This window comes from Salmo trutta, chromosome 27 (genome assembly GCF_901001165.1).
Source record: "Salmo trutta chromosome 27, fSalTru1.1, whole genome shotgun sequence".
Lineage (NCBI taxonomy): Eukaryota > Metazoa > Chordata > Actinopteri > Salmoniformes > Salmonidae > Salmo > Salmo trutta.
The window spans coordinates 16,812,204-16,837,444 of record NC_042983.1 but is presented as its reverse complement, the minus strand read 5'-3'; the positions used below and the strand labels follow the sequence as shown (position 1 = coordinate 16,837,444).

Sequence of the window (25,241 nt, the reverse complement as noted above, 5' to 3'; positions counted from 1 at the left end):
GGGAGTAGCGAACTACATGTAATTCAACTAATAATTTAAAGACCTGCTCCAGCACATTGGCAACTAAGACAGTATTTTTTAAACCTCCTGCTTTGGGCTGGATGTGTCAATGTATAGTTCATACATGCATAATCTATGAGCAGAATTACTGTCTTCCCTTAATTAGCCACGAAATCCCTAGTTTGAAAGTGACTGTTTTCTTGAAGCTGTGCCATGCCATTTTCCCTACATTACCCCCACGTGGGCCTGCACCCTAGCAATTTGAGTTCTAGTCAATGAGCTTCAGCCCCTCACATTTGAGGGACAACTAGCAAGAGGCCTGCCCAGCGTTATCCAATGAGGTTGCAGAGTGGGCCCAACGGCTCAGTGGACACAGCAGAGAGAGAGAGCAATGACTTGGTGCACATAACTGCACATGTGACCGACCGCCTTGATTCGGTCTTATGCAGCAAAATTACAAATTGTGTTTTTTACATTGGATAAAAGCACAGAGTTACAAAATGACACATCATACACTGCATTTGAGGAACAATGGGAAAGTAATTCTGCTTTGAAAGTTGTAACCCCACTTAGGAGAAAATGGCCCTTGAATGTTTTGGCACACCTACTGGAGAGCTCTTCTTTGTCTACACTCATTCAGCATTGTTCACACCCTCTTAAGGCAGCCCCACCCATCTCTTTAAGGATTCTTATGTGAGGTCATGTAATAAACAATAAGTAGTGTATCAAAGATTTCAAGACTAAAAGTGGTAGAAGTAGTAGCCTACAATAAGGAAAAATTCCAGGTAAACAGAAAGTGTCCAGATAAAAATATTTTCTAAATATTAGATGACGCTTACCCCGACACTTGTCTAAATTGATGTGTCATGTGAAATAAATGCTATAACCCCCAGCCACATCTTGCTAAGTGGATGGGTCTCTACAGAAGGTGTAATGGTACAGCGAAATGGTTACTTGCATAGTAGTGTCATGACGTTGCCCTGTTGGGTGAGATTTATGACCCCCCATAAATACCTTTCCCCCTTTTCTCTACACTCTACAAAATTGACTCTTGGAAAGCCCTGTGTTACCACATAGTGTCACGCCCTGACCATAGAGAGCCCTCGGGGTTCTCTATGGTATTTTAAGTCAGGGCGTGACTAGGGGGATTTCTAGTTAGTTTATTTCTATGTTGGTGTATGTGTATGGTTCCCAATTAGAGGCAGCTGATAATCGTTACCTCTAATTGGGGATCATACTTAGTGTATTCTATTTCCCACCTGCGATGTGGGATATTGTTTTGTGTGAGTGCCTTTGTGCGCTACGTTTTGCTTGATCGTTATATCTTTGTTTTTTTTAAAGTTTCACGAGAAATAAAATGTGGAACGCTGCTCCTTGGTCCAGTTATTTAAACGCGGTTGTGACACAGAGAAAGTATGGTAACATCAAAAGGTTGGGGAATGGAACAATATTTCCCTTTCTCAACCAGTTGAAAGTGTCCGTTGGTACTTGAAGAATATGATGTCTGATCAGTTGTTGTCTGGGACGTTATATCTGATGATAGGACGACATAAATTGTATCTTGGAAAGTCTACATATTCTAGTTATCAGATTCACATGGAGTTGTTGTGCAATTTAAATGTTTAAATATGAAACTATTTGTGAGAAGATGAAATGTGATTTTAGCTTCTAAATGAGAGACTTGTTTTCATAAGTGAACTTATGCTCACTCAGTGGCCACACCCAAGTGAACAGACATTGGTTGGAGAGGATGAAACACGCCCTTCTCTTCCCCAGTACAAAAGCCCCCGTGACCTAATTCACATTAGACTAAGCAAACTACAGTGTGAGCTGTGGTTGCGAATGGTTGAATGACTACTCTATCTAACGAAATTTACATGAGACCAGATCACGTGGAGATGACGATCACCACGCTGGAATAATGAATTTCGACTAGACCAGCCAGAATACAGCACGAGCTGATTATGGCAACTTGGTATGAACTTTGAACTATTATTCACTAAAGAAGAAGTGATACATCCTAGACGTCGAGTTATCAGCTGCAGCTGTAAACGTACGTGGCCTAGCAAAGGAAGAACAACAGGGTATTTCAGCGTATCCGCTCTACAACACCACAACCAGAAAGATTCTTCAAAGGACAATGGCGATCTCTGCTGGGCAAACCAGTCTTCCATTTTCGACCCATCTATCGAAGCGCAGCTCAGAGTAAATATTTATCTTGCATTTTCCTTTTCGGAATGGGTGGTTATTAGAATGCACAAGATTCTGTATTTACGGTAGCATAGCTTCTCAAGGTCCGATAGAGACCCAATCACTTTGTCCGTCTGTCTTCCCGCTCTTTCATTCAAACCCAACCCCCTTCCTTTGTGTAACCAGCCATCATATCGGGTTAGCCCGCTAGGGGCTATTCATGACATGATTAGTAATGGATGTATGATCTAGCCTGTGTATATATATATATATATGTAATTCTGTGTGATTATGTTGGTGTTTAGTAAATAAATAATTAAGCCAATTTGTGTATTGCTGATTCAACTTGTTAGCCAGGATTAGTGCAGATAACCAAGTACTTTACGACAATCAGAATGAGACTGATCGAGGTGACGATTAATGATTGACTGCTATTGATATAAAGGATCTTCAGATCTTTAAGAGTGGATTCGGGAGATCGACGCTCTATATAAACTCTTCCGTGGTGCCCCAGGTTATTAATGGTTTAAATGTTGCATGGTTTAATTCAATCACGTAATCAATTAAATGTAAGGTAATCGATTTGATAATAATTTGTCATATAATTTAATCATAGTCAGAGACACAACATATTTCACGTGCGAGGAATCTAAAATAGAATGAGGCTTTTATTTTGATTCAGCCTATATAAAATTGAAAGCAGATTACATAATACACCCAGTTTATTATATACATTATTGGAGTGGAAGACAAGAATTGGTGAGCCGTGTGTGTTCTGGAGGCTGACTCCATGTTGTTCTCTGACGTAGCCAGTGGGTAGCATTAGTGATTACATTTCTAAGTGCTAGGACACAATCCAGCTACTTATAGAAATTTGAGAAATAGAGTGTTTGGCCAAACATAGTGCTATTTCTGCCTCCTGCGTTTCAGAAGGGCAAGCCGATTGAAATTGAGTAGATATTAGCTTGACTAGCGATAATTATCTCTCTGTCTCTCGTGTTTCCACGCAAGTAGACAAATGGTGTATTTCTTTGTTTACCGCGCGTTCCGGTAAAACATTGCAAAAATAACGCAGAGAATGGTTTGAACATAATACGTTATAAGTAAAACCGTTCCATTGCTGAAGGGGATCCTATGTTATGCTTGAAAGTGTACAAAGTAGGATTAGCTTGCACGAGATGCTAAGCTAATAAAGGGAAAGCAGCCATTTTGTTTTCCTGTTTCACTTTGAAAAGTCCCACCCTTTGTACTTCCGTTTGATTTCAGCTCTCTGCAATCAGTGACTCCCTGAAAAAAGTATTATTTAGGTGACACCCAAACGTGGATCACGTTTAACAAGTGGTTACTTATGATATCCAGCCACTCTCAACTGATTGGATATCGATGTCTCATTCAATTTAACTAAGAGGTAAAATTGCCAGATTTACCTTTTTCCAATCGACATTTTAAATAATATCCAAATGGATGGGTTTCAACAAATGAGACAATTTAAACTTTTCCACATTAACCTTGATGAAGCAACGCTCTCAGGTTAATTAAAGTTTAATTCCCAAATAGCCTATACAGGTTTGATTTATCATTAACATTGATTAAATCAGTAAAATTTGCTTTTACAAAGCTCATTCAGGACTACCCAGTATTGAATGAAGTCCCACCTCCAGCGGAATCCCATGTGGCTTTGGCCTTAGGGACATGTGAACCTGGCGATGAATGTAACCTAACATTTAACTACTGTTCACACTTATGATCATCCAGACAATGTCAATTGATTGGATATCATCGTCTCATTCAATTTAATAAGTTAAATTGTCTAACATACCTTTTTAGGTCCTTCCAATTAAATTAGATATTTTGAACTTTTCCATATCAACCCAGATGAACCAAACCTCTCAGGTTAATTAAAGTTTAATTCCCAGATAGCCAATCCAGGTATGATTAATCATTATCATTCATTAATCAATTTGCTTTTGCAAAGTTCATTCATGTCCAACTCCCACATTACTGATACAGTACTGATGGTTCATTAACGTCTAGAAATAGATTAAAATCATCTTTGCAGCTTCCAACGAATTCCAAACCCAAACTTTGAAAAAAAATAGTATAGTATATATATCAAAAATAGCTATCAGAGGAGGTGGTCACCACTCCTCCGCTAATTAGTGAACCTCCACCCATAAAAGGATTGATCTCTGACCTCAGCAGCAAAACCAACCCTAACTATGCCATTAGCGGAAAAATAGTAGAAATTGCGACAAACTCTCTCCAAAATCAACCATCAAACGCAGGCTTTGTAACGGTTCTCTCCACTTTAGCCCTTATGTATCGCCATCAAATTTTGGCATCGGTCCAATACCGCAGTGCACAGCTGAAGCACGTGCAAGACATGACTGACATGAAGGGACAGGTGAAGAGAACTGAGCAACTATTGACAAAAGCAGGAAATTAAAACATTCTGCTAGCCAAGGAACTGCGTTTGAAATCTGAACAATTAAAAGTAATGGCAAATACTTATGACAATGAACGAGCACAAACTCTTCAACAAAATTGTTGTCTCCAGGAACAACTCGATTCAGCCAAAACTAAATACGATGCAGTCCACTCCAAACTAGATAAATCTGTCGAGTTATCTACAAACAGGAGCATGCAATTTGATAACATGCAGGCAGTTTTGTTGAACGTTACTCAAAGTAACAATGTTCTACTCCAGATGCTGCAGACCAAAGACAATCAGTTAATGAACACAGTGACTAAGTTGGATGACAAATCAGCAGAACTCATTGAAGTCGCTGACCAAATTATTGATGAGAACTCAAGTGATGAAGATATTAGAAATATTGATTTCTAAGCAAGCGGAGGAAATGTCATCACTGAATCTCTCACTCCGTACTCAAGACCTCTATCTGCAAACAATGACAGATATGTTTGAGACCGAAAGGAGCAAGTGCGACACTCACGTGGCCAAAATCAGTACTCTAAGCGCTCAAGTAGACTCTGCAATGCAGCAGAATACCACCCTTAGGTACAATCTGGTGGAATTCCAGAACAGTCACGCGCTACAGCGCGATTACCCCACCAAGCAACCGGAGTCTGGTACTCAAAGGAATGAAGACGATAGAAGGTTTCAGACTTTGCCTCCCCCATGTGTCCCTCTTCCCTCCCTCTTCACCAACAAAGCTTGGCTTCTTTTCTTGGCCTTTTGGCTCCAATTTCCCCACAGGATGAAGCCAACCCTCTCCACCCGCTTGGCGCAAAACGCCTTGACAAACTCATTAAGAATTTCCCCACCTTTCACCCCTTTCCAGGTCAGCCAAACGATACTGAGACGTTCCTAGCTGACATAGAGGACGCATTGGATGGCTACCCGAACACTACGGGTTCTGATAGGGTATACCTGTTGAAGCGAACATCAAATAGACACGTGACGAGGTTAATTCGTCTACAACAGCAACAAGTGCTAAACGACTACGCTAAACTTCCCACAACTTTGAAATTAGAATTCCGTGGTTCTGCGACTCGCAAACACGATAGCTCACTGGCTAACATGGTCAAACAAGCTTGAAATGAACACACACAAGCTTACTATCATAGGTTTCGTTCAACTTACTTTGGCCTACTCATTGAAACAGGAATGGAAGAGATGTTACCATTTAAACAAATGTTTCTGTCGAACATGTATCCCACCTTCATTACCTACTTGGGCCCTACAGCCCACGTTGGCTTGCCTATCTTACAACTCAGAGAGCTTGCAAGCACAGATTTTGAGGAATCAAAAGCTCACAACGCTAAGAGCCTTGACCACTCGGTTTTGAAGTTTGACCAGGAGCACTCACTCCAGTTAGAGGGTGCATTATCAGATATTGGAGCATTGAGAGATGATGCAGAACAACGGTTTCTACCATGAAACCATAAATCCAATAACCTCCACGATCGAAATAACTGTAAAGTACATCGCCATCGAAATGACTACCGCTACAATTGACCTGTTCGCTACGTTCCTGTGCCCAACTCACAAAAATAGTTCAAGGGTAACAAAGGGTTAAAAGACGATCAAAACGTAGACCAATGTTCTCTAGAAGTTCCACTTTGTAAAGCACTAAAGCCAGAACATTTTGAGAAAAGGGTAAAGATAACTCACAAGGACTAAAAGGGGAATTGCCGGACACCAGGTCCGCAGGAATTAACACTCTTAGCAAAGAAGTAAAAAATCTAATTTCTCCTGCTCTCACTCAAGACCCTATCCAGGGCCTGCTTGATCAAGAAACAAGCCCACAGGCTTTGTCTGTAGACTCTGATACAAAAGTTGCGAAGAAAAAGGTCAAAAGATTAGTTAAAGCCAACCCCATTCAAAATCCAAAAAGTCGATCTGCTTTCACCTTGAACAGAAATGGCACATCACTTCGTTGTGAACGACCACTCCACTTTGTCGGGAATGTGTCCACTAAACACGAATCTAAACGGCCATACCTGGAAACAGTCCTGGAGCACTGCTTAACTTGTCATGCACTAATTGATTTGGGCCCGACAATATCGCTCATCTCTCAAACATTGGTCGATGACCTCAAAAGCGCTTTGAAGCCAACTAAACATTGGTTAAAAGTGGAACTATGCGACCCTACACTTCGAGGTTTCACTCAGACTACCTCGCCTCTCACATTGAGAGTCATGCTGAAACTACACTTCCAGGACGTATCGCTCGTTTACCCTGTGTATGTTACCAGCCTCAAATCTGAACCCATGCTACTCGGAGCAGACTTGATAGATTGGTTACTCCCACTGATGGATTGGAAAACCAACCATGTATGGTCACAGGTCACAGTGCCTTCTCCACTGACCAGACTGTCTTACCCTAATGCTAGCTGCAACGCAGTCATCCATGAGGGGTATCTGTCGAAAGTACCCCTTGGGAAAAAGACGTTTCAAAACCTCTTGGTGCAGAATCCGATCCAAGGAGATATTACGATATTTCGACACATTCTATCAGCAAACTTGATTGACCATTATTTTCATGATTTCAAGCCAGCAGACTCTGTGAATGAACAACTTCCCTCCTCCTTGAAGTCGTGCAATACTGTAGTTGAGATCAATTTCTCTTGCCCTTCGCACCGTCTTAGCAAGAAAAACATTGATGCGCAGAGTGTACTCTGCTTCTGATGATACATCTTCTGCTTTGCGGGGGACTGTCACCCCTTACAATGCCACTAATGGCGTCAGTCCAGCAACTGACCCGATGACGCCCACTGGTGAAATACTTTGCGATATAACAGACAGATATCCTTGTCTCAAGTTTGCAGGTACTGAAGAGGTTGCCACACGCGGACGCTGTGGTGACTGACAGGACTCGACAGCCACTGAGCGTTTTGAAGCACAAACACCAGGAGATTTGGTTGAAAGATTACAGCCATTCTCATAACAAGGCGGCCGCTGACAACTCGTACATAGGGTCCGACCTGTTAGTTTGTGCCTCGGATACCAACACCAACCGCTGGTGGAGGGGTCCCAAACCACAAAGGGGGGGAATAGTAGCCCAGACCCATGATGAGCCTCATCAAGGCCGGTGGGGGGGGGGGGGGGGGGTCGAGACTACGTGCAACACAGTACGAGGCCACCAGAGCAGAAAACTAATCTAGTTGTAAATTCCCCTATGAGAACAGTGAGGAGCAGACAGGTCCCTAGACGTGTATTATCTTAGAACACATCTAAGATATTATTGAGTTGTACCACACTGGTCGTAAAAGAAGTCCAGTGGACTTCCACCTCCAAAACAAATGGCAAAAATAGTCATGCCTTGTCATGTGTAAGTTCAACTACAATACAACTGATAAAATGCTCTATGTTCCTGTAGGATAACATTTCAGAATAAATCGGTAGGACAACTGGTCCCCTTGAGTACCAGTACCAATACCACAGTCAGTCCAGCAACTATCAGTTGAAGGATTAGACACCTCACCAGTCAAATTGCTATTGATAATAGCGACAGAGATAGTAGTCACTCAGATTGCAACACATGTAAAGGAATCTCTTGAACACTCTTCTAATGGTCAACACACATGCCACTAATAAATATAACCCTCCATTCAGGAGGAAAGTTATTAGAAGTCATGAATCATGATCACACCACAACTGGTTCAGTGCTTAGAGAGTACTTCCGTCGTGAGGTTAGCTCATCCATGGATAACATAACTATGAAATAGACTTTATTTTTTTATTTCACATTTATTTAACCAGGTAGGCTAGTTGAGAACAAGTTCACATTTACAACTGCAACCTGGCCAAGATAAAGCAAAGCAGTGTGACACATGGAATAAACAAGTGTACAATCAATAACACAATAGAAAAAAAGAAAGTCTATATACAGTGTGTGCAAATAGAGTGAGGAGATAAGGCAATAAATAGGCCATAGTAGCAAAGTAATTACAATTAAGCAAATTAACACTGAAATGATAGATGTGCAGATGATGATGTGCAAGTAGAAATACTGGTGTGCAAAAGAGCAGAAAAGTAAATAAAAACAATATGGGGATGAGGTAGGTAGGTTGGATGGGTTATTTACAAATGGACTATGTACAGCTGCAGCAATCGGTTAGCTGCTCAGAGAGCTGATGTTTAGTTAGTCAGTTAATGAGAGAAATATAAGTCTCCAGCTTCAGCGATTTTTGCAATTCGTTCCAGTCATTGGCAGCAGAGAACTGGAAGGAAAGGCGGCCAAAGGAGGTGTTGGCTTTGGGGGTGACCAGTGAGATGTACCTGCTGGAGTGGGACTGGCGATGAATATGTAGCAAGGGCCAGCCAACGAGAGCATACAGGTCACAGTGGTGGGTGGTATATGGGGCTTTGGTGACAAAACGGATGGCACTGTGATAGACTGCATCCAGTTTGCTGAGTAGAGTATTGGAGGCTATTTTGTAAATGACATCGTCGAAGTCGAGGATCGGTAGGATAGTCAGTTTTACGAGGGTATGTTTGGCGGCATGAGTGAACGAGGCTTTGTTGCGAAATAGGAAGCCGATTCTAGATTTAATTTTGGATTGGAGATGTTTAAAATGAGTCTGGACACCTAGATATTTGTAGTTGTCCACATATTCTAAGTCAGAACCGTCCAGAGTAGTGATGCTAGTCGGGCGGGTGCGGGCAGCGAAAGGTTTTACTGGCGTTTAAGAGCAGTTGGAGGCCACGGAAGGGGTGTTGTATGGCATTGGAGCTCGTTTGGAGGTTTTTTAACACTGTGTCCAAAGAAGGGCCAGATGTATACAGAATGGTGTCGTCTGTGTAGAGGTGGATCAGGGAATCACCCGCAGCAAGAGCGACATCGTTGATATATACAGAGAAAAAAGTCGGCCCGAGAATTGAACCATGTCGTACCCCCATAGAGACTGCCAGAGGTCTGGACAACAGGCCCTCCAATTTGACACACTGAACTCTGTCTGAGAAGTAGTTGGTGAACCAGGCGAGGCAGTCATTTGAGAATCCAAGGCTGTTGAGTCTGCCGATAAGAATACTGTGTTCGACAGAGTCAAAAGCCTTGGCCAGGTCGATGAAGACGGCTGCACAGTACTGTCTTTTATCGATGGCGGTTATGATATCGTTTAGTACCTTCAGAATGGCTGAGGTGCACCCGTGACCAGCTCGGAAACCGGATTGCACAGCGGTGTGGGATACGGTGGGATTCGAAATGGTCAGTGATCTGTTTATTAACTTGGCTTTCGAAGACTTTAGAAAGGCAGGGCAGGATGGATATAGGTCTATAACAATTTGGGTCTAGAGTGTCACCCCCTTTGGAAAGCTGCCGCGGTCATCCCCCTCTTCAATCTTTAGGGTTCTCGGACGATACGAAAGAGAGGTTGAACAGACTGGTAATAGGGAATGCAACAATGGCGGCGGATCGTTTTAGAAATAGAGGGTCCAGATTGTCTAGCCCAGCTGATTTGTACAGGTCCAGATTTTGCAGCTCTTTCAGAACATCTGCTATCTGTATTTGGGTGAAGGAGAAGCTGGGGAGGCTGGGCAAGTAGCTGCGGGGGGTGCGGAGCTGTTGGCCGGGGTTGGTGTAGCCAGGAGGAAAGCATGGCCAGCCGTAGAGAAATGCTTATTGAAATTCTCGATTATCGGGGATTTATCAGTGGTGACAGTGTTACCTAGCCTCAGTGCAGTGGGCAGCTGGGAGGAGGTGCTCTTATTCTCCATGGACTTTACAGTGTCCCAAAACTTTTTGGAGTTAGAGCTACATGATGCAAATTTCTGTTTGAAAAAGCTAGCCTTTCCTGACTGACTGCATGTATTGGTTCCTGACTTCCCTGAAAAGTTTCATATCGCGGGGACTATTTGATGCTAGTGCCACAGGAACCAATACCACAGGATGTTTTTATGCTGGTTGAGGGCAGTCAGGTCTGGAGTGAACCAAGGGCTATATCTGTTCTTAGTTCTACATTTTTTGAAAGGGGCATGCTTATTTAAGATGGTGAGGAAATTACTTTTAAAGATTAACCAGGCATCCTCGACTGACGGGATGAGGTCAATATCCTTCCAGGATATCCGGGCCAGGTCGACTAGAAAGGCCTGCTCACAGAAGTGTTTTAGGGAACATTTAACAGTGATGAGGGGACCGGGGACCCATAGCAGATGCAGGCAATGTTATGGTAGGGTGCGGGTACAGTGGAGGTAAACCCAGGCACTGAGTGACGATAAGAGAGGTTGCATCTCTGGACGCACTAGTTATGCTGGTTGAGGTCACCACATGTGTGGGAGGTGGGACAAAGGAGGTATCTGAGGCATGTTGAGTGGGACTAGGGGCTCCGCAGTAAACTAAAACAATGATAACTATCCTTAACAACAGTATACAAGGCATATTGACATTTGAGAGAGACAAAGCGAGGCATAAAGCAATCACAGGTGTTGATTGGGAGAGCTAGTTAAGACAACAACAGCTAATCAGCTAAGATAACAACAGGTAAAATGGCGATGAATGGGCAGGGAGGGTCAGTTAATTACTCACAAGGCCTGAGTTCGAGGCTGGGGCCGAAAGAGATAAACAAAAAAATTAACAAAATGGAGTATGTGATTAATGAACAGTCCAGCAGGCATCAGCTATGTGGCCAAGTGATCATAGGGTCCAGTGAACAGCAATAGATGAAACAGGGAAGCCACTGTTTAGTCGTTACTACATTAGCAAGGGGGAGACACGGCGTTCAAAGTTAGCAGGCCGGGACTAGTAGAAGCGTCTGCTCCAACGTCCGGCAAAGGCCGGTTGAGGGCACAACGGATGGAGTTACGTTGGCAGACCAGTCATGGTGGAACAGCGGGGCTCCGTGTTGACAAAGGGTCCAGGCCAGTTGGCGAAAGAGGTATTGTAGCTGAGATGCGCCTGGCTCGCGGATAACTGGTGCTAACTTGGGGACAGGGGCGTTAGCCACTATAGCCAGTCGGTAGCAGCTAGCTAGCAGCGATGATCTGATGCAAAGGTCCAGAGCTTACGGCAAGAATCCGGTGGAGTTGTGGATTCTAGTCGTGTTGGGGTAGAGTCCGGGAGACAAAAGCGGTGTAGCTGAGTGATCACTGAGCAGGCCAGGAGGTGGGCCTGGCTCAGAGCTAGCTTTGGGGCTGGGCCACTCGATGGAAGCTAGCTAGCTGTGATGATCAGGAGTAATGGTCCAGGGCTTACGGCAGGAATCCGGCATTGTAGTGGAGAAAACAGTCCGATACTGGGAGGCTGGCAAGTATTATCCAGGCTGGCATCTGTGCAGAAGGTAAAGGCCGCTAGCAGTGGCTGACAATGACTAAATAGCTAGTAGCTAATTAGCTGGTTAGCTTCGGATGAATAGCTTCTGATGGAGGTTCTGGCTATAAAGTCTAAAAATAGCGAATCTGTTTCACAATTGGGTGAGGCGGGTTGCCGGAAGGTATATTTAATTTAAAAATGGAAAAGAGATTGAAAATAAATTGAAATATCAACAAAAAAGAAGAAAAATATAAAATGTACACAGGAGAAACAACAAACCACGTCTGCACTGCTACACCATCTGGTTTCTGTGGTTTCTTCTTCGTACCTATCGCCCCTACAGTTGTAGAAGACACAGTGACTTGTAGTAAAACCACTACAGACTCCCTCAACACCAATTCTGACTGACCTCCAGGCATTGACCTGAAAATGACTAATTCTGAACAAGGTGTAGTCTACCAGGATACTTGGTTTTCTTCCCTTGACATGCACGCTTGTGTAAGCATAAACGCACATGTACAATGGAACATCCAATTAGGATTTATTCTAGGATCACTTAAGGGTCCGAGCAAAGTGCCAGCATGTGTAAATTGCTACCGTACTCACCAGTTTATCCTCAGAAGTCCATAGGTTATCCCCTGGGTTATCCAATTAGATGATTAAGAGGTGATAACTATATTTTGTATGTATCTTTTCTTTATGCTTTTTATTCATTTTCTTTCATTTTCTTTGACACTTAGGAAGTGATCGAGCCATAAACAACTTCCCCAGACAAACATCAGTTAGTGCCACAACACCGCTCGTTTGAGAGGAAATGTAATTATATATTTCATGAGTTTGTGTGCGTTGTTAACAGCTGCCTAAGTTACTGCCCAGATCTTCCAGTATGGATGACCAGATGACAGGTCCGGAACGTCAATCCCCAACCCGGACATCCCCTGGCCATTCCTGTGGTGCTTTGCAGCTTCCAGAAAACCTACCAAGGTAGACCACCAGAGGGTAACCACAACAGCGATCACCAACTGGACATCTGCTGTCCAGCCTTGGAGTGGCCTGCTTCATTTGCAGAAACCCTACCCGGGTCAACCACCAGAGGGGGACCACAATGATGGTCCACAACCAGGACAATCCACGTTCATTTTTATGTTGGTTTGCAACTTGCAGGATAATCGAAAAGGGGGACTGTCATGACGTTGCCCTGTTGGGTGAGGTTTATGACCCCCCATAAATACCTTTCCCCCTTTTCTCTCCACTCTACAGAATGGACTCTTGGAAAGCCCTGTGTTACCACAGAGAAAGTATGGTAACATCAAAAGGTTTGGGAATGGAAGAATATTTCCCTTTCTCAACCAGTTGAAAGTGTCCGTTGGTACTTGAAGAATATGATGTCAGATCAGTTGTTGTCTGGGACATTATATCTGATGATAGGACGACATAAATTGTATCTTGGAAAGTCTACACATTCTAGTTATCAGATTCACATGGAATTGTTGTGCAATTTAAATGTTTAAATATGAAACTACTTGGTAGAAGATGAAATGTGATTTTAGCTTCTAAATGAGAGAATTGTTTTCATAAGCAAACTTATGCTCACTCAGTGGCCATGCCCAAGTGAACAGACATTGGTTGGGCTAGACCAACCAGAATGCAAATGAATTTCCGAGATAATATTACTACACAGATCATACACGTAATGCTAGCTAGCGAGCCAGCCACCTAATGTCAACTAGCGTAGCACCCCGTATTATCAGCATATTCAACAGCGTTTAGAAATATATTACCTTCAACAGTGTTATCTTGTGATCAAGCCATCAATGTTTTGTGATTATTGGTGTTGTAAAAATGTTAGCTAAAGGGTTAGCAATTAGCATGTTCGACATTTCAGTGGAAATACTACTACTATCAGCTTTTTGATAAGCGGTTTAGCAAAAACATTACGTCCTCTATTATCAGCATATGGTCCCTAGTTATTGGCCACCTTAATATTTTGTTCAATAACAAGATATATCCATAAAATGTTGTTCAAAAAAGAGACACCAACATCGCATCTGAAGTGTTTACTAAATAGTTGACTAGTTGGTTAGTCTTCTGGTTAAAAAATATATATACTTGCCTGAAATCAGTTAGCTATATTTCAGAGGTAAAAAGTTAGATATTAAATCATGTGTGGTCTGTCGTGCAGTCGAATTTGACAAAATACAGCATGTCCCACACTATGTGTATATATATATTAAAAATTACTTTTTTGAAAACTTAACTTATATAAATTGCAATCAAAATCGGTGGTCAGCTAGCTAGAAGGGTGTCTTTAGTCGCAAAACCTAAACCATTATTTTCCAGTCCATTCAAATGTTGAGCTCAAGGTGATTTAATCCTCTGACCGCTAGGGGGTATCTGATGTTTAGGGAAAATTAGCTAGCTAGCTAACAGTAAGCTTTAACTTGAAATGAAAACAACTTTCTGACAAAATTAGAAACGTATAACGTCTGAAACTGTATCTAGACTCTTACCCGTATACATGGATGAATGCTTCACAGCAGACTGCAACCCCTTTCATTAAATAAGACGTCTTGTGTCATTTCCGTTTTGTTTGTACAGCTTGCTTGACCCATTGTGTCAAGTCACTCTGGTTCAAACTGACCCTGTGCAATGCCATAAGAATCATCAGATATTTCTCCCTCTCTGTCACGGGTGCCATGGTTGCCCTTAGTTTGAAGATGTAATCCTAAAACAGGTGTTTTACACAACAGTGTTCTGTGGTCTCTTTTCGACTCCCTCTACATTTGCAATCAAATGCCAGAATTGAATTCATCTCCTTATCATACTCTGCTTCTACCAGACATTCCACTGATTTCAAAACTCAGTCAACTTCTTCCGTGACAACACCGTTACACGGCAGACCAATCCGAAACTCATCTCAAGGCATGTCCAGCCCATTCATTATCTCAGCCAGTCATGACTAGCAGGAAGGTTCCTGTCTTTTTCTGTGGCTAAACCAACTAGGCTTGTAACAACCGTATTCATATATACAGATGGTATACAAGTTTGTTATTAAGGCACATTAAAGTTCAATTGTTTAAGAAGGCATTTCTGCCAAAAAATGCATTTTGATAAAAAATGTAAATAAACATTAAAATGCCTCTCCTGTGAAGTTGTGACTTGCGGCATACGCCTAGTTTCCTGAAACAAGTCACATATGTGACGTAGTACGCAATTTTCAGGGACAACTTTTGGCCCATGAGAGCAACTTTCAGAACTACTGGCTAAAAAGTATGCAAAAGTACTGGAGAATCTCTTTAACTACATTTTGCTGTAGCTTGGTGGAAATTAAACAAAATTCTAATCTTGGTAGTGTTTCCAGTAGTTAATTACTTATTTGCCATGTAGAGGTGTAGTTAACTACTGGAACTATACACTACTTTTTTGGCTAAAATAAAATATGGATGAAGTAGGCTATAATTTCCTTTCTTTTTCAGCATAAGACCTGCCTAATTTTCACTTGAAACATACTACTTTTTAAAAGTAATTTTAGTTAACTTCTTAAGGTTCCATACAGATCGGTGTTTCACCCTTTGGACGGTTGAGTTAACATACGCTAATGTGATTAACATGACGTTGTAAGTAACAAGAACAATTCCCAGGACAAAGACATATCTTATATGGGCAGAAAGCTTAAATTCTTGTTAATCTAACTGCACTGTCCAATTTATAGTGGCTAGTACAGTGGAAACATACCATGCTATTGTTTGAGGAGAGTGCACAGTTATGTACTTGAAAATGTATATATTGACCAATTAGGCACATTTGGGCAGACGTGATACAACATTTTGAACAGAAATGCAATGGTTCCTTGGATCAGTCTAAAACTTTGCACATACACTGCAGCAATTTAGTGGCCAAAATCTAAATTGCGCGTAGAGTCCAAAGTCAAATAATGGCCTTTCTCTTGCATTTCAAAGATGATGGAACAAAAAAATACAAAAAAATGCATGTTTTTTCTTTGTATTATATTTTACCAGATCTAATGTGTTATATTCTCCTACATTAATTTCACATTTCCACAAACTTCAAAGTGTTTCCTTTCAAATGGTATCAAGCATATGTATATCCTTGCTTCAAGTCCTGAGCTACAGGCAGTTAGATTTAGGTATGTCATTTTAAGCGAAATTTAAAAAAGAGTCCGATCCTTAAGAGATTTAAGTAAACTACATGTTTCATAGGGGTAGCTTAATTTCTTCCAGTGTGAAGTAATTGGTAGCTTGGTAAACTATATTTTCAGAGTTTCTTCCCCAACACTGGACATAACTTTATTATTACAGCACAGAACAGGGCCAGCATAGACTGTACTGCACTGCATTGATGGATGCCAATCTCCCTCCTTCCAACATCATCTAATTTCCCCCTCTTTCTCTCACACATATAAATTATATACACGCACACACACATACAGTATTTTCACACACACAAGCTCCCCTGCCATTTTCCTTTTCCATCAGTTTCTTTCTCCCTCTCTTCTCCCTGATATGCCCCCCTCCCATCTCCACAGCACAGCCAGTCAGAAGACGAAAGACGGAGAGGGAAGGAGAGGAGAGATCGATGACCAGGGAGTCCATGTTCTTTGCTTTTGTAGCTACAATGAGCTACAAAAGTATTGGGACAGTGACACATTGTTGTTTTGGTTCTGTACTCCAGCACTTTGGATTTGAAATGATACAATGACTCTGAGGTTAAAGGCTCTGTACTCCAAAAGTTCAGATTTTAAATCATATATTTGAGGGTATTCTCATCTATATCGGGTGAACCGTTTAGAAATTACAGCACTTTTTGAACATAGTCCAAAAAGGGGGCCGAAAATATTGGGACAAATTCACTTATAAGTGTATATAAGTCAAAAGATTAGTATTTGGTATCATATTCCTAGAACACAATGATTACATTGCATCCTAGGAATGTCATACCTCCCATCCATGTCTTAAGGCTTAAAAATCCTTCTTTAACCTGTCTCTCCCCTTCATCTACACTGATTTGAAGTGGATTTAACAAGTGACATCAATAAGGGAACATAGCTTTTACCTGGATTCAGCTGGTCAGTCTATGCCATGAAAAGAGCAGGTGTTCATAATGTTTTGTACACTCAGTGTATAAGTAATTTGTCCCAATACTTATGCTTCCCTAAAACAGGGGACTATGTACAGAAAGTACTGTGATTTCTAAACAGTTCACTCGATTTGGATGAAAATACCCTCAAATATTTGATTTAAAATCTGAACTTTTGGAGTATAGAGCCAAAATAAGAAAAAATGCTTCACTGTCCCAATAATTACGGAGGACACCAGATTTCTGTCTGATGCCCCTCTCACGTAGCAGACGAAGGAAGAAAAAATCATTTTAAAAAAGGACACATACTGGGCACACACCAGTTGAATCAACATTGTTTCCATGTCATTTCAATGAAATTAGTCATTTCAAATTACATTGAACCAACGTGGAATAGACGTATAGATGTTGAATTGACATCTGTGCCCATTGGGTAGAGAGATGTTGCTCTCTTCCCCCCTTCTCCCCTCTCTCTCTCAAAAGCACACTCTCTCCCTCTACAGTATCTCTCCCTTTCGTCCTCTCTTGCACTACCTCTCCACTCAAAAAGACTGATGGGTCACTGGTCCTGCCCAAAAACAATTGCTGCCTGTGGCTATACATTCTCCGTTAGTCCCGTCTTTCTCCTATTTTCTATGTCCTCCTTGTGTTAAACAGGTCCATTATGTTGTTGTCTTTACATGTCTATAGGCAAGTCTCTCACCCTGCGGGTGTGATTGGGGCACAGTAGCTTAGTATAGGCCAAAATGTATATTCTTTGTTCAATGTGTGCGAGTTAGGTTGTGTTTGCACAGACAGCCCAATTCTGATATTCCTTTCATTAATTGGTCTTTCGACCAATCAGATCGGCTCTGATGTGAAAAGATATGATGTGATTGGTCAAAAGACCAATTAGTGGAAAAAATATCAGAATTGGGCTGCCTATGTAGACGCAGCCATAGGTCTGTGTTAGCGCAGTGTTAGTCTAGTGTTAGACATGGAATGGTCTGTTAGCCCACTTTAAGGCCTGTAGCTTCTTATGAACAGTTAGCTAACAGTCCTGTGTTATCCCAGTGTTAGTCCTGTGTGTGAGGAGCTGAGGCCCAGGCTAAGGAGTTGGCCCCATGCTGGTGTGTGTGTGTGTGTGTGTGTGTGTGTGTGTGTGTGTGTGTGTGTGTGTGTGTGTGTGTGTGTGTGTGTGTGTGTGTGTGTGTGTGCGTGCAGGGATTTTTCTGCAGTGTAAAAGAATAATAAATACTTTCAGTGTGAACTTAAACAACTGAAACCAGAATATAAAGTATGTAGAAAAGATAATGGACCTATATATGTTTTATAATATAATCTTTGAGAACTAACAATCACCAAAATAAAAGCTAGACAGTCAGGGAAAATTTTTAATTACAAAAACAATGACATTAGCAGTATAGATTTTATTATGTTTGAGCAAAAAAAACAGCATTAGCCATTACAAAATGAGTAGAATTGCAGGAAATTTGCTTTAAATCGGAATAAAAGTATCTCAGCTCCATGGCAGAATATGTAGAATCACAGGAAATTAGCTTTAAAACTGCAAACAATTATCTCAGCTCCATGGAGAAATTTGTAGAATTGCATGAAACTGCTGTAAAAATACAAACATTTCTCAGAAAATGTGTCTAAAATTCAGCAACGCAGAAGGCCCGACTTAAGCTCTCTTCCACACCCCCTGCCACACCCACCACATAAGCCTTTTTGATCCAGAAAAAAACCTGTGTGTGTGTGTGTGCGTGTGCTTGTCAGAGTTTGCCTGCATTCGTGTGTTCATGCGACTGTGTGTATGACAAAGTATGAGTGTGTGTGTGACAGAATGACAGTTTGTCCATGTTGATGTTGATTCCTCCACCACCTTTTGAAGTCTCCCCAGTGTTTCAGGAAGCATCAGGAAATAGGCAATAAAACCCCACAAGCGCCTGCCACACGCTGATGGCAGTGGCCCTAAAGAGCAGGGAGAGAGGGGCTTTGTCCTGCCAACGAGGGGGGCAGGATGGGAGGTCTAGAGGGCACGTCTGCCCCTAACCTAAATCAGCCACATCACAATACAGGAGAGCACAGTATATCACAGCATATAACCCTGGTCCTGACCCATACACATTCAGAGAGTCATGGCTCGTGGCTCGTTCCTCTGTGTCTCTCTTTGCCCCAGTCTAGGCCTAGTCTTTGGTTAAAGTTTGGCAATGGGTGATGGCTATGGGTGGGCCAGGCAGACTGGTGCTGTTTTAGAATTCTCCGTAATAGAGAACATCATTGGCTCTTGACAGATACCAGCCTGGTTCCATCATTACCCACGTCTGGACTCTGATCTGAAGAGCTGTTGTCAGTCTGTTATTCCTGCTATGTTATCACTCATCTTTAGCTTCCCCCTACATACTGGACTCAGGGCCAGGGGATATTAGATGTGGCAGAGTTTTGTTAGATAATACTAAGATCATGAAAGGAGCTTATTTGTCTTCTATAGCTGAGGACCACAGGGTAATTTGTCATCTCTTCACAGACATTAGTATCTCCAGCCCCCTGCCCTGTAGTGGTTGGCACTGGAAACTCTCACCCACATAACACACCAGGACACAGTCACGTGATGTTTTTACCCAGGTCACGGTCCAGTAACACTGAGTGGTGTGTAACCCCCCATCAAGAGGAACAACCGCTCCCCTACTACCCCCCTCATCCCCCTCTCCTACAAGCATTTATCTCTCTGCATGGTTTTGGCAGCAATATGCTTTTCCCAGCGTTTAGCTAGGAGAGATAGAAAGGAGGTGAGAGGGGGAGAAAAGGAGGCCTTTTCAGGCGGGGAATGACAGACGCTTTATTAAAAGAGGCAGGGCCCTTTGAGAGACTCGCCCCCCTGGTCCCTCCCCCCGCCCCGTGCGTCTGGCCCATTGTCACAGGGCAATGGCAGCGTAAATGCCCCCCCCCACCCGCTGGGCGCTAAGTCACTCTACAGACTGGAACAGACCTGCTCACACAGCACAGGCTTTCTCCACCCGAAACACCACGCCTTTTGGGAAATGCCTGGCCCGAGAATTGTTTTTATTGTCTGGCTGTCACAAAAAATACAGGAGGGACAGAGAGATGTGGGGAGACATGTATGGAAGGGGGGACAGCAGAAAAGAAGGGATCAACCTGGGGATGAAAGAGAGAGAATGAAGGGGGAGCTGGTGGAGAGTAGAGGGAGACAGTAAAGGGAAAGTGGCATGAAGAAAGAGAGACAGGGAGAGGTAGTGGGAGAGGCGACACAGTGTGAGACTGAGGGGAACATATTTGTTGATGAGTGTGTGTGTGTGTGTGTCTTTAGATACAGGCAGCATTCCTCCAGAGATAAACCCCTGGCCCCCCTCACCCCCAGCCTCCCCTCCTGTCCCCTCCCCCTGGACGGGCCCTGTGCACTCAAGTGTGTGTGTCACACTCTCTGGGGGCAAGGGAACGATAGTAGAGTGTGTGAGTGTGTGTGTAAGAGAGACAGAGAGAAAAGCGGAGAGGGACTGGAGGGCCAACAGGCATGCCGGCCAAGATCATCACCTGTGGAGTGAGTAGAAACTGGATTGTGTTCCAATATCTGTCCCCTTCTTTCTTTCAGCACTCTAATCTCTTCACTCTCTCTTTCACTCTATCCTCTCTCTGTCATGCTACTGACTCTCTGCCAGTCTGTCTGTGGGTTTATCTGTCTGCTCTGGGTTTTTTTACTACAGTTTAACCATGTTGTGATCCCTAACTAACCCAAATGCTCCCCATCTGTCCATCTGTATCATCTTACTGCAAACTTTGATTAGACTATCCTTCTATTTTAATCCATTTACTTTCCTAGGTCATCATTCAGATTAGATTCACAGCTTGTTCAGTGCCATTCACCACGCTGCTCTCTGTTTCTCTCTCTCCACATGAACTATTTGGAGGCCTATCCCTCGCTTCCCTCTCTCTATTTGGTCTTCCCTTCGCTAATGAATCTGTCCATGTCTCTGTCTGTCACACAGAGAAAGGGAGTGAGAAAAGGAGTGAAGGATAGAGGAAATGGAGATGATGAGTAAAGGGAGGGCTGTTTGAGAGACACACCGTGAAAACACACTTCTCTGTTCCATATTGAAGTCTCCTGATGACGTCTGTCTCATATTAAACAGATTCACCTTTCAGTTCAGTTTTCAATCGAATAGAATAGAACAACAGTGGCAGAACGTTGAGTGAATTATTTAACTTTAACTCTCTCAAAACAGAACTTCTGTCTGTTCATGTTCTGTCCATAACATTCATAGTATTTGGTGTCCCATAGCAACTACAGATCTCTGCAGGAAAGAGAGTCTATCTGGTTGTTTGGGAGTATATTAGGGAGTAGCGGTGCATGTGTGTCTGAGATTAGGAGTGTGTGCATGAGAAGTGTGTGTGAGGGGTGTGTGTGTGAGGGGTGCGTGTCCTGTTCTGTAATACTCCTTGTGTTGTGACTTCTTTTAGTCTATCTGTAATGTGATGTCCTGTTGTGGGCTGTCTGTTGTGTGGGGGTGGTAAGTACATTGAGGATCAGTACACTGATCTCATTAGCTACATTATTTGACCTTGGCTTCAGTGAAGCTCCTACATAATGCTAATTTAGGGAGCATGTAGATTCAAAGACACACAGCAGAGAGCTAAGGTGTTCTGTCTGTATACTGTATAGCCAGTGAGATTGCTCTGTAGAAAGATATTTCAGCTACAGCAGATATCATCTTGTTAAGGATGCTGTGAAGTGCCAGATGATGCGACCTTAAGATATTTGAACGCTCCAAAGTATGTGCATTGTTGATAGTTGTGAGAGTGGGCTAAACATGTTGTACTGTTGTCGCAATTACTGTATCTGATCAAGTAGCCCTTTTCACTCACTCTGGTCCTCTGTCTGTCTCTCTTTTTCATACATGTACACACACACACACACACACATCGTTCAAAAGAGCTCAATGCTGCAGCCGTATTGAAACGTCAGTATAGAGATGCATTCAGTGATAGTCGGATCAAAGCTGTAGATCCACTGACTGTGCTTCTGTTTGATTTCACAGATGACAGCTCAGACTCCCACTGAATTCTCTACACACCTCACTCACTCACTCTCTTGGTTCTGATCTCACTCTATAGTGTAACCCCACAGTGACTATATAGCTAGCCGTTAACCCAATTACAGAACAAGTCTATTGCAACCATGGGACTTATTAGCGGTCTCTAGTTGATTCCATATAATTGCATCCTTGTTACCAATAGTAATGATAGTGTAACTACACAGTAGTACACATGAGGAATGCTTCTTGTCTCTCTTTCTTCCAGTCTCTCTCACTCTATATACAATCCCCTCTCTATTTCTATGGTTCCCCCAGAAAGATATAGGAAGTGTGAGAATGTAAATCGTTATTATACGCATTTGATCAGAGGGTATAGCTGGAAGCAGACGGACAGACATATAGACTGTGTTGAGTGAGCGGTTGTAATTGCTCGGCCAGGTTGGTTCCTGTGTGTCCAGAGCATAGAGTCCCTGGGGGTCTCTGTCTGACTGGCTCCTCACCACAACACCACCACCCTGACCGGAAACAGCACGTTCACTCTGCAGCTAGCTCAAATAGGCAGAAATTGAGGGAGGGGGGCAGGGAGGGAGGGAAAGAAAATCAATATCCAGAACAAATACAAGTCAGCAAAAGAGGGAAATGGAATCGCTGTTTAAGATGTCTCTGCAGGAATATCCAGCGTATGTATGTTGTGGCCCTAGATAGGATGCTATAGCTGTACTATAACAGTTATTATTATGTGCTGGATTTTATCTTGTCATATACGACATGTAAAACCCCTTATTGGCACCTTTCTGCTGGTGCACAAATAGCTGGGGTGGCATCTCAGATATGTATGATCTGCATCTGGTGTTGTGCCGGCAAATTTGTGATGTGCCGTGTGTGTGGGTGTGTGTGTGTTCTACACACGCTTCCTCGCGTTAATTCCCTGACGGGGGAGCTGTGTAGTTCAGGCTATCCGTAGTGCAGACTCATAGCTGGTTTCATCATTAGTTAGTGGTTAGATGCCCGTATCAGCCTCACACACAGATCCATGAAACCATAGGAGAGGGAGTGGGCTTCCTCGAGATCAATGGCCGAGCCCCAGTCACTATCCCTGGCGGAACAATAGCCTGAGACCAGGCAGCTCTATACTGCCTCCGTGCACTGCTCCTCCTTCCTATCCTAACTGCAGCCTCACACTGTCCTGTCATCCAGGGCTTCAAGTAGAACCGTCACTTTTATAGCAGGTCATCAAACACACACAGAGTGACGTTTGTGCCGTGGTTTCACACCTACTACTAGATTCTGAGCGGCAGTAATCCCTTACTGTTGAGACTACGCCTGGGACTCATAATGCACACGCACGCACGAACGCACACACACACACACACACACACACACACACACACACACACACACACACTGCAGTACACCAGCTCGGCGGTGATGTCATACTGTCTGCCGCAGCACCAGCACACTGAGCGAGAGAGTCAGGGAGGGAGAGAAGGAGAGAAAGCAATGACAAGAGGGGGAAAATATAGGGGGAATGGAGGGCAGGATTGTATGAGACAGGGGCAAACAAAGGAAGAGGAAGGAAAGCTGGGTAGAATTAGTGAAGAATGTGAGGATTAGAGAGAGAGACAAGAGGTACAGTGTTTGCGTCAGTGTACAGAGCCTGAGGACAATGGGATACCCATAGCATTACAGTGTACTGTGATGCTAATGATGACATGCTGCAGGTTATTGTCTCTCCTTCCATACAGTAAAAGTTCAGTAATAGAACAGTAGAGGGTGATTGATGATGTAGCTCCACTAACCCCAGCCAGTCCCACATCACTGTCCTCTCTAGGGCTTATAGGAGCTAGGTCAATGATGTAAATAAACCCTGGATTGCTGATACTATGTATTGGCGATTGAGAGGATTTCAAATCAAATTGTTTTTGTCACATGCGCCGAATACAACAGGTGTAGACCTTACAGTGACATGCTTACTTACAAGCCCTTATCCAACAATGCAGTTTTAAGAAAAATAAGTGTTAGGAAAGTATTTACTAAAATAAGCTGAAGTAAAAAAAAATACAAAAAAGCAACAATAAAATAACAGTAGTGAGGCTATATACAAGGGGTACCGGTACAGAGTCAATGTGTGGGGGCACAGGTTAGTCGAGGTAATTGAGGTAATATGTACATTTAGGTAGAGGTAAAGTGACAATACATAGATAATAAATAGAGAGTAGCAGCAGCGTTAAGAAGCCTTTTGGACCTAGACTTGGCGCTACGGTACTGCTTGCCGTGCGGTAGCAGAGAGAACAGTCTATGACTTGGGTGGCTGGAGCCTTTGGCAATTTTTAGGGCCTTCCTCTGACACCGCCTGGTATAGAGGTCCTGGATGGCAGGAAGCTTGGCCCCAGTGATGTACTGGGCCGTCCACACTACCCTCTGTATTGCCTTGCGGTTGGAGGCCGAGCAGTTGCCATACAAGGTGGTGATGCAACCAGTCAGGATGCTCTCGATGGTGCAGCTGTAGAATCTTTTGAGGATCTGAAGACCCATGCCAAATCTTTTCAGTCTCCTGAGGGGGAATAGGCATTGTCGTGCCCTCTTCACGACTGTCTTGGTGTGCTTGGACCATGATAGTTGGTGATGTGGACACCAAGGAACTTGAAGCTCTCAACCTGCTCCACTGCAGCCTCGTCGTTGAGAATGGGGGAGTGCTCGGTTCTCCTTTTCCTGTAGTCCAGGATCATCACCTTTGTCTTGATCATGTTGGGGGAGAGGTTGTTGACCTGGCACCACACTGCCAGGTCTCTGACCTCCTCCCTATAGGCTGTCTCATCATTGTTGGTGATCAGGCCTACCACTGTTGTGTCGTCTGAAAACTTAATGAGGGTGTAGGAGTCGTCGGCCATGCACCCCTGAGGGGCACCCGTGATGAGGATCAGCGTGGCAGATGTGTTGTTACCTACCCTTACCACCTGGGGGCGGCCCGTCAGGAAGTCCAGGATCCAGTTGCAGAGGGAGGTTTTTAGTCCCAGGGTACTTAGCTTATTGATGAGCTTTGAGGGCACTATGGTGTTTTGAAGCCACCGGTCAGCCATATTGACACTTCCCAGTAGGAGCAATCCTCTATACTAGGAATGAATGGAATTTTACAGTATTTCAAATAAATGTATTTTCTTAGTGTAGTGGGGACAGTGACATTAGTAATCTCGCAAAATGATACTTTA

General features: G+C 43.2%; 1 protein-coding gene across 18 annotated transcripts in view; it reads left to right on the top strand.

The window, feature by feature from the left end:
• LOC115164453 (ankyrin-1) overlaps positions 1-25,241 on the top strand; it is a 183,850-nt gene that overhangs the window by 95,801 nt on the left and 62,808 nt on the right. The window contains exon 1 of one of the 18 annotated variants that reach the window (XM_029716952.1): positions 20,410-20,540. The exons of 16 other annotated variants lie outside the window; for them this stretch is intronic. In XM_029716952.1, the coding sequence (XP_029572812.1) occupies positions 20,514-20,540 (27 nt within the window). In that variant the 5' untranslated portion in view covers positions 20,410-20,513. Of the gene's footprint in view, positions 1-20,409; positions 20,541-21,408; positions 21,508-25,241 lie in introns of those variants that run through there. One more of the 18 variants, XM_029716954.1, reaches the window with a different exon arrangement.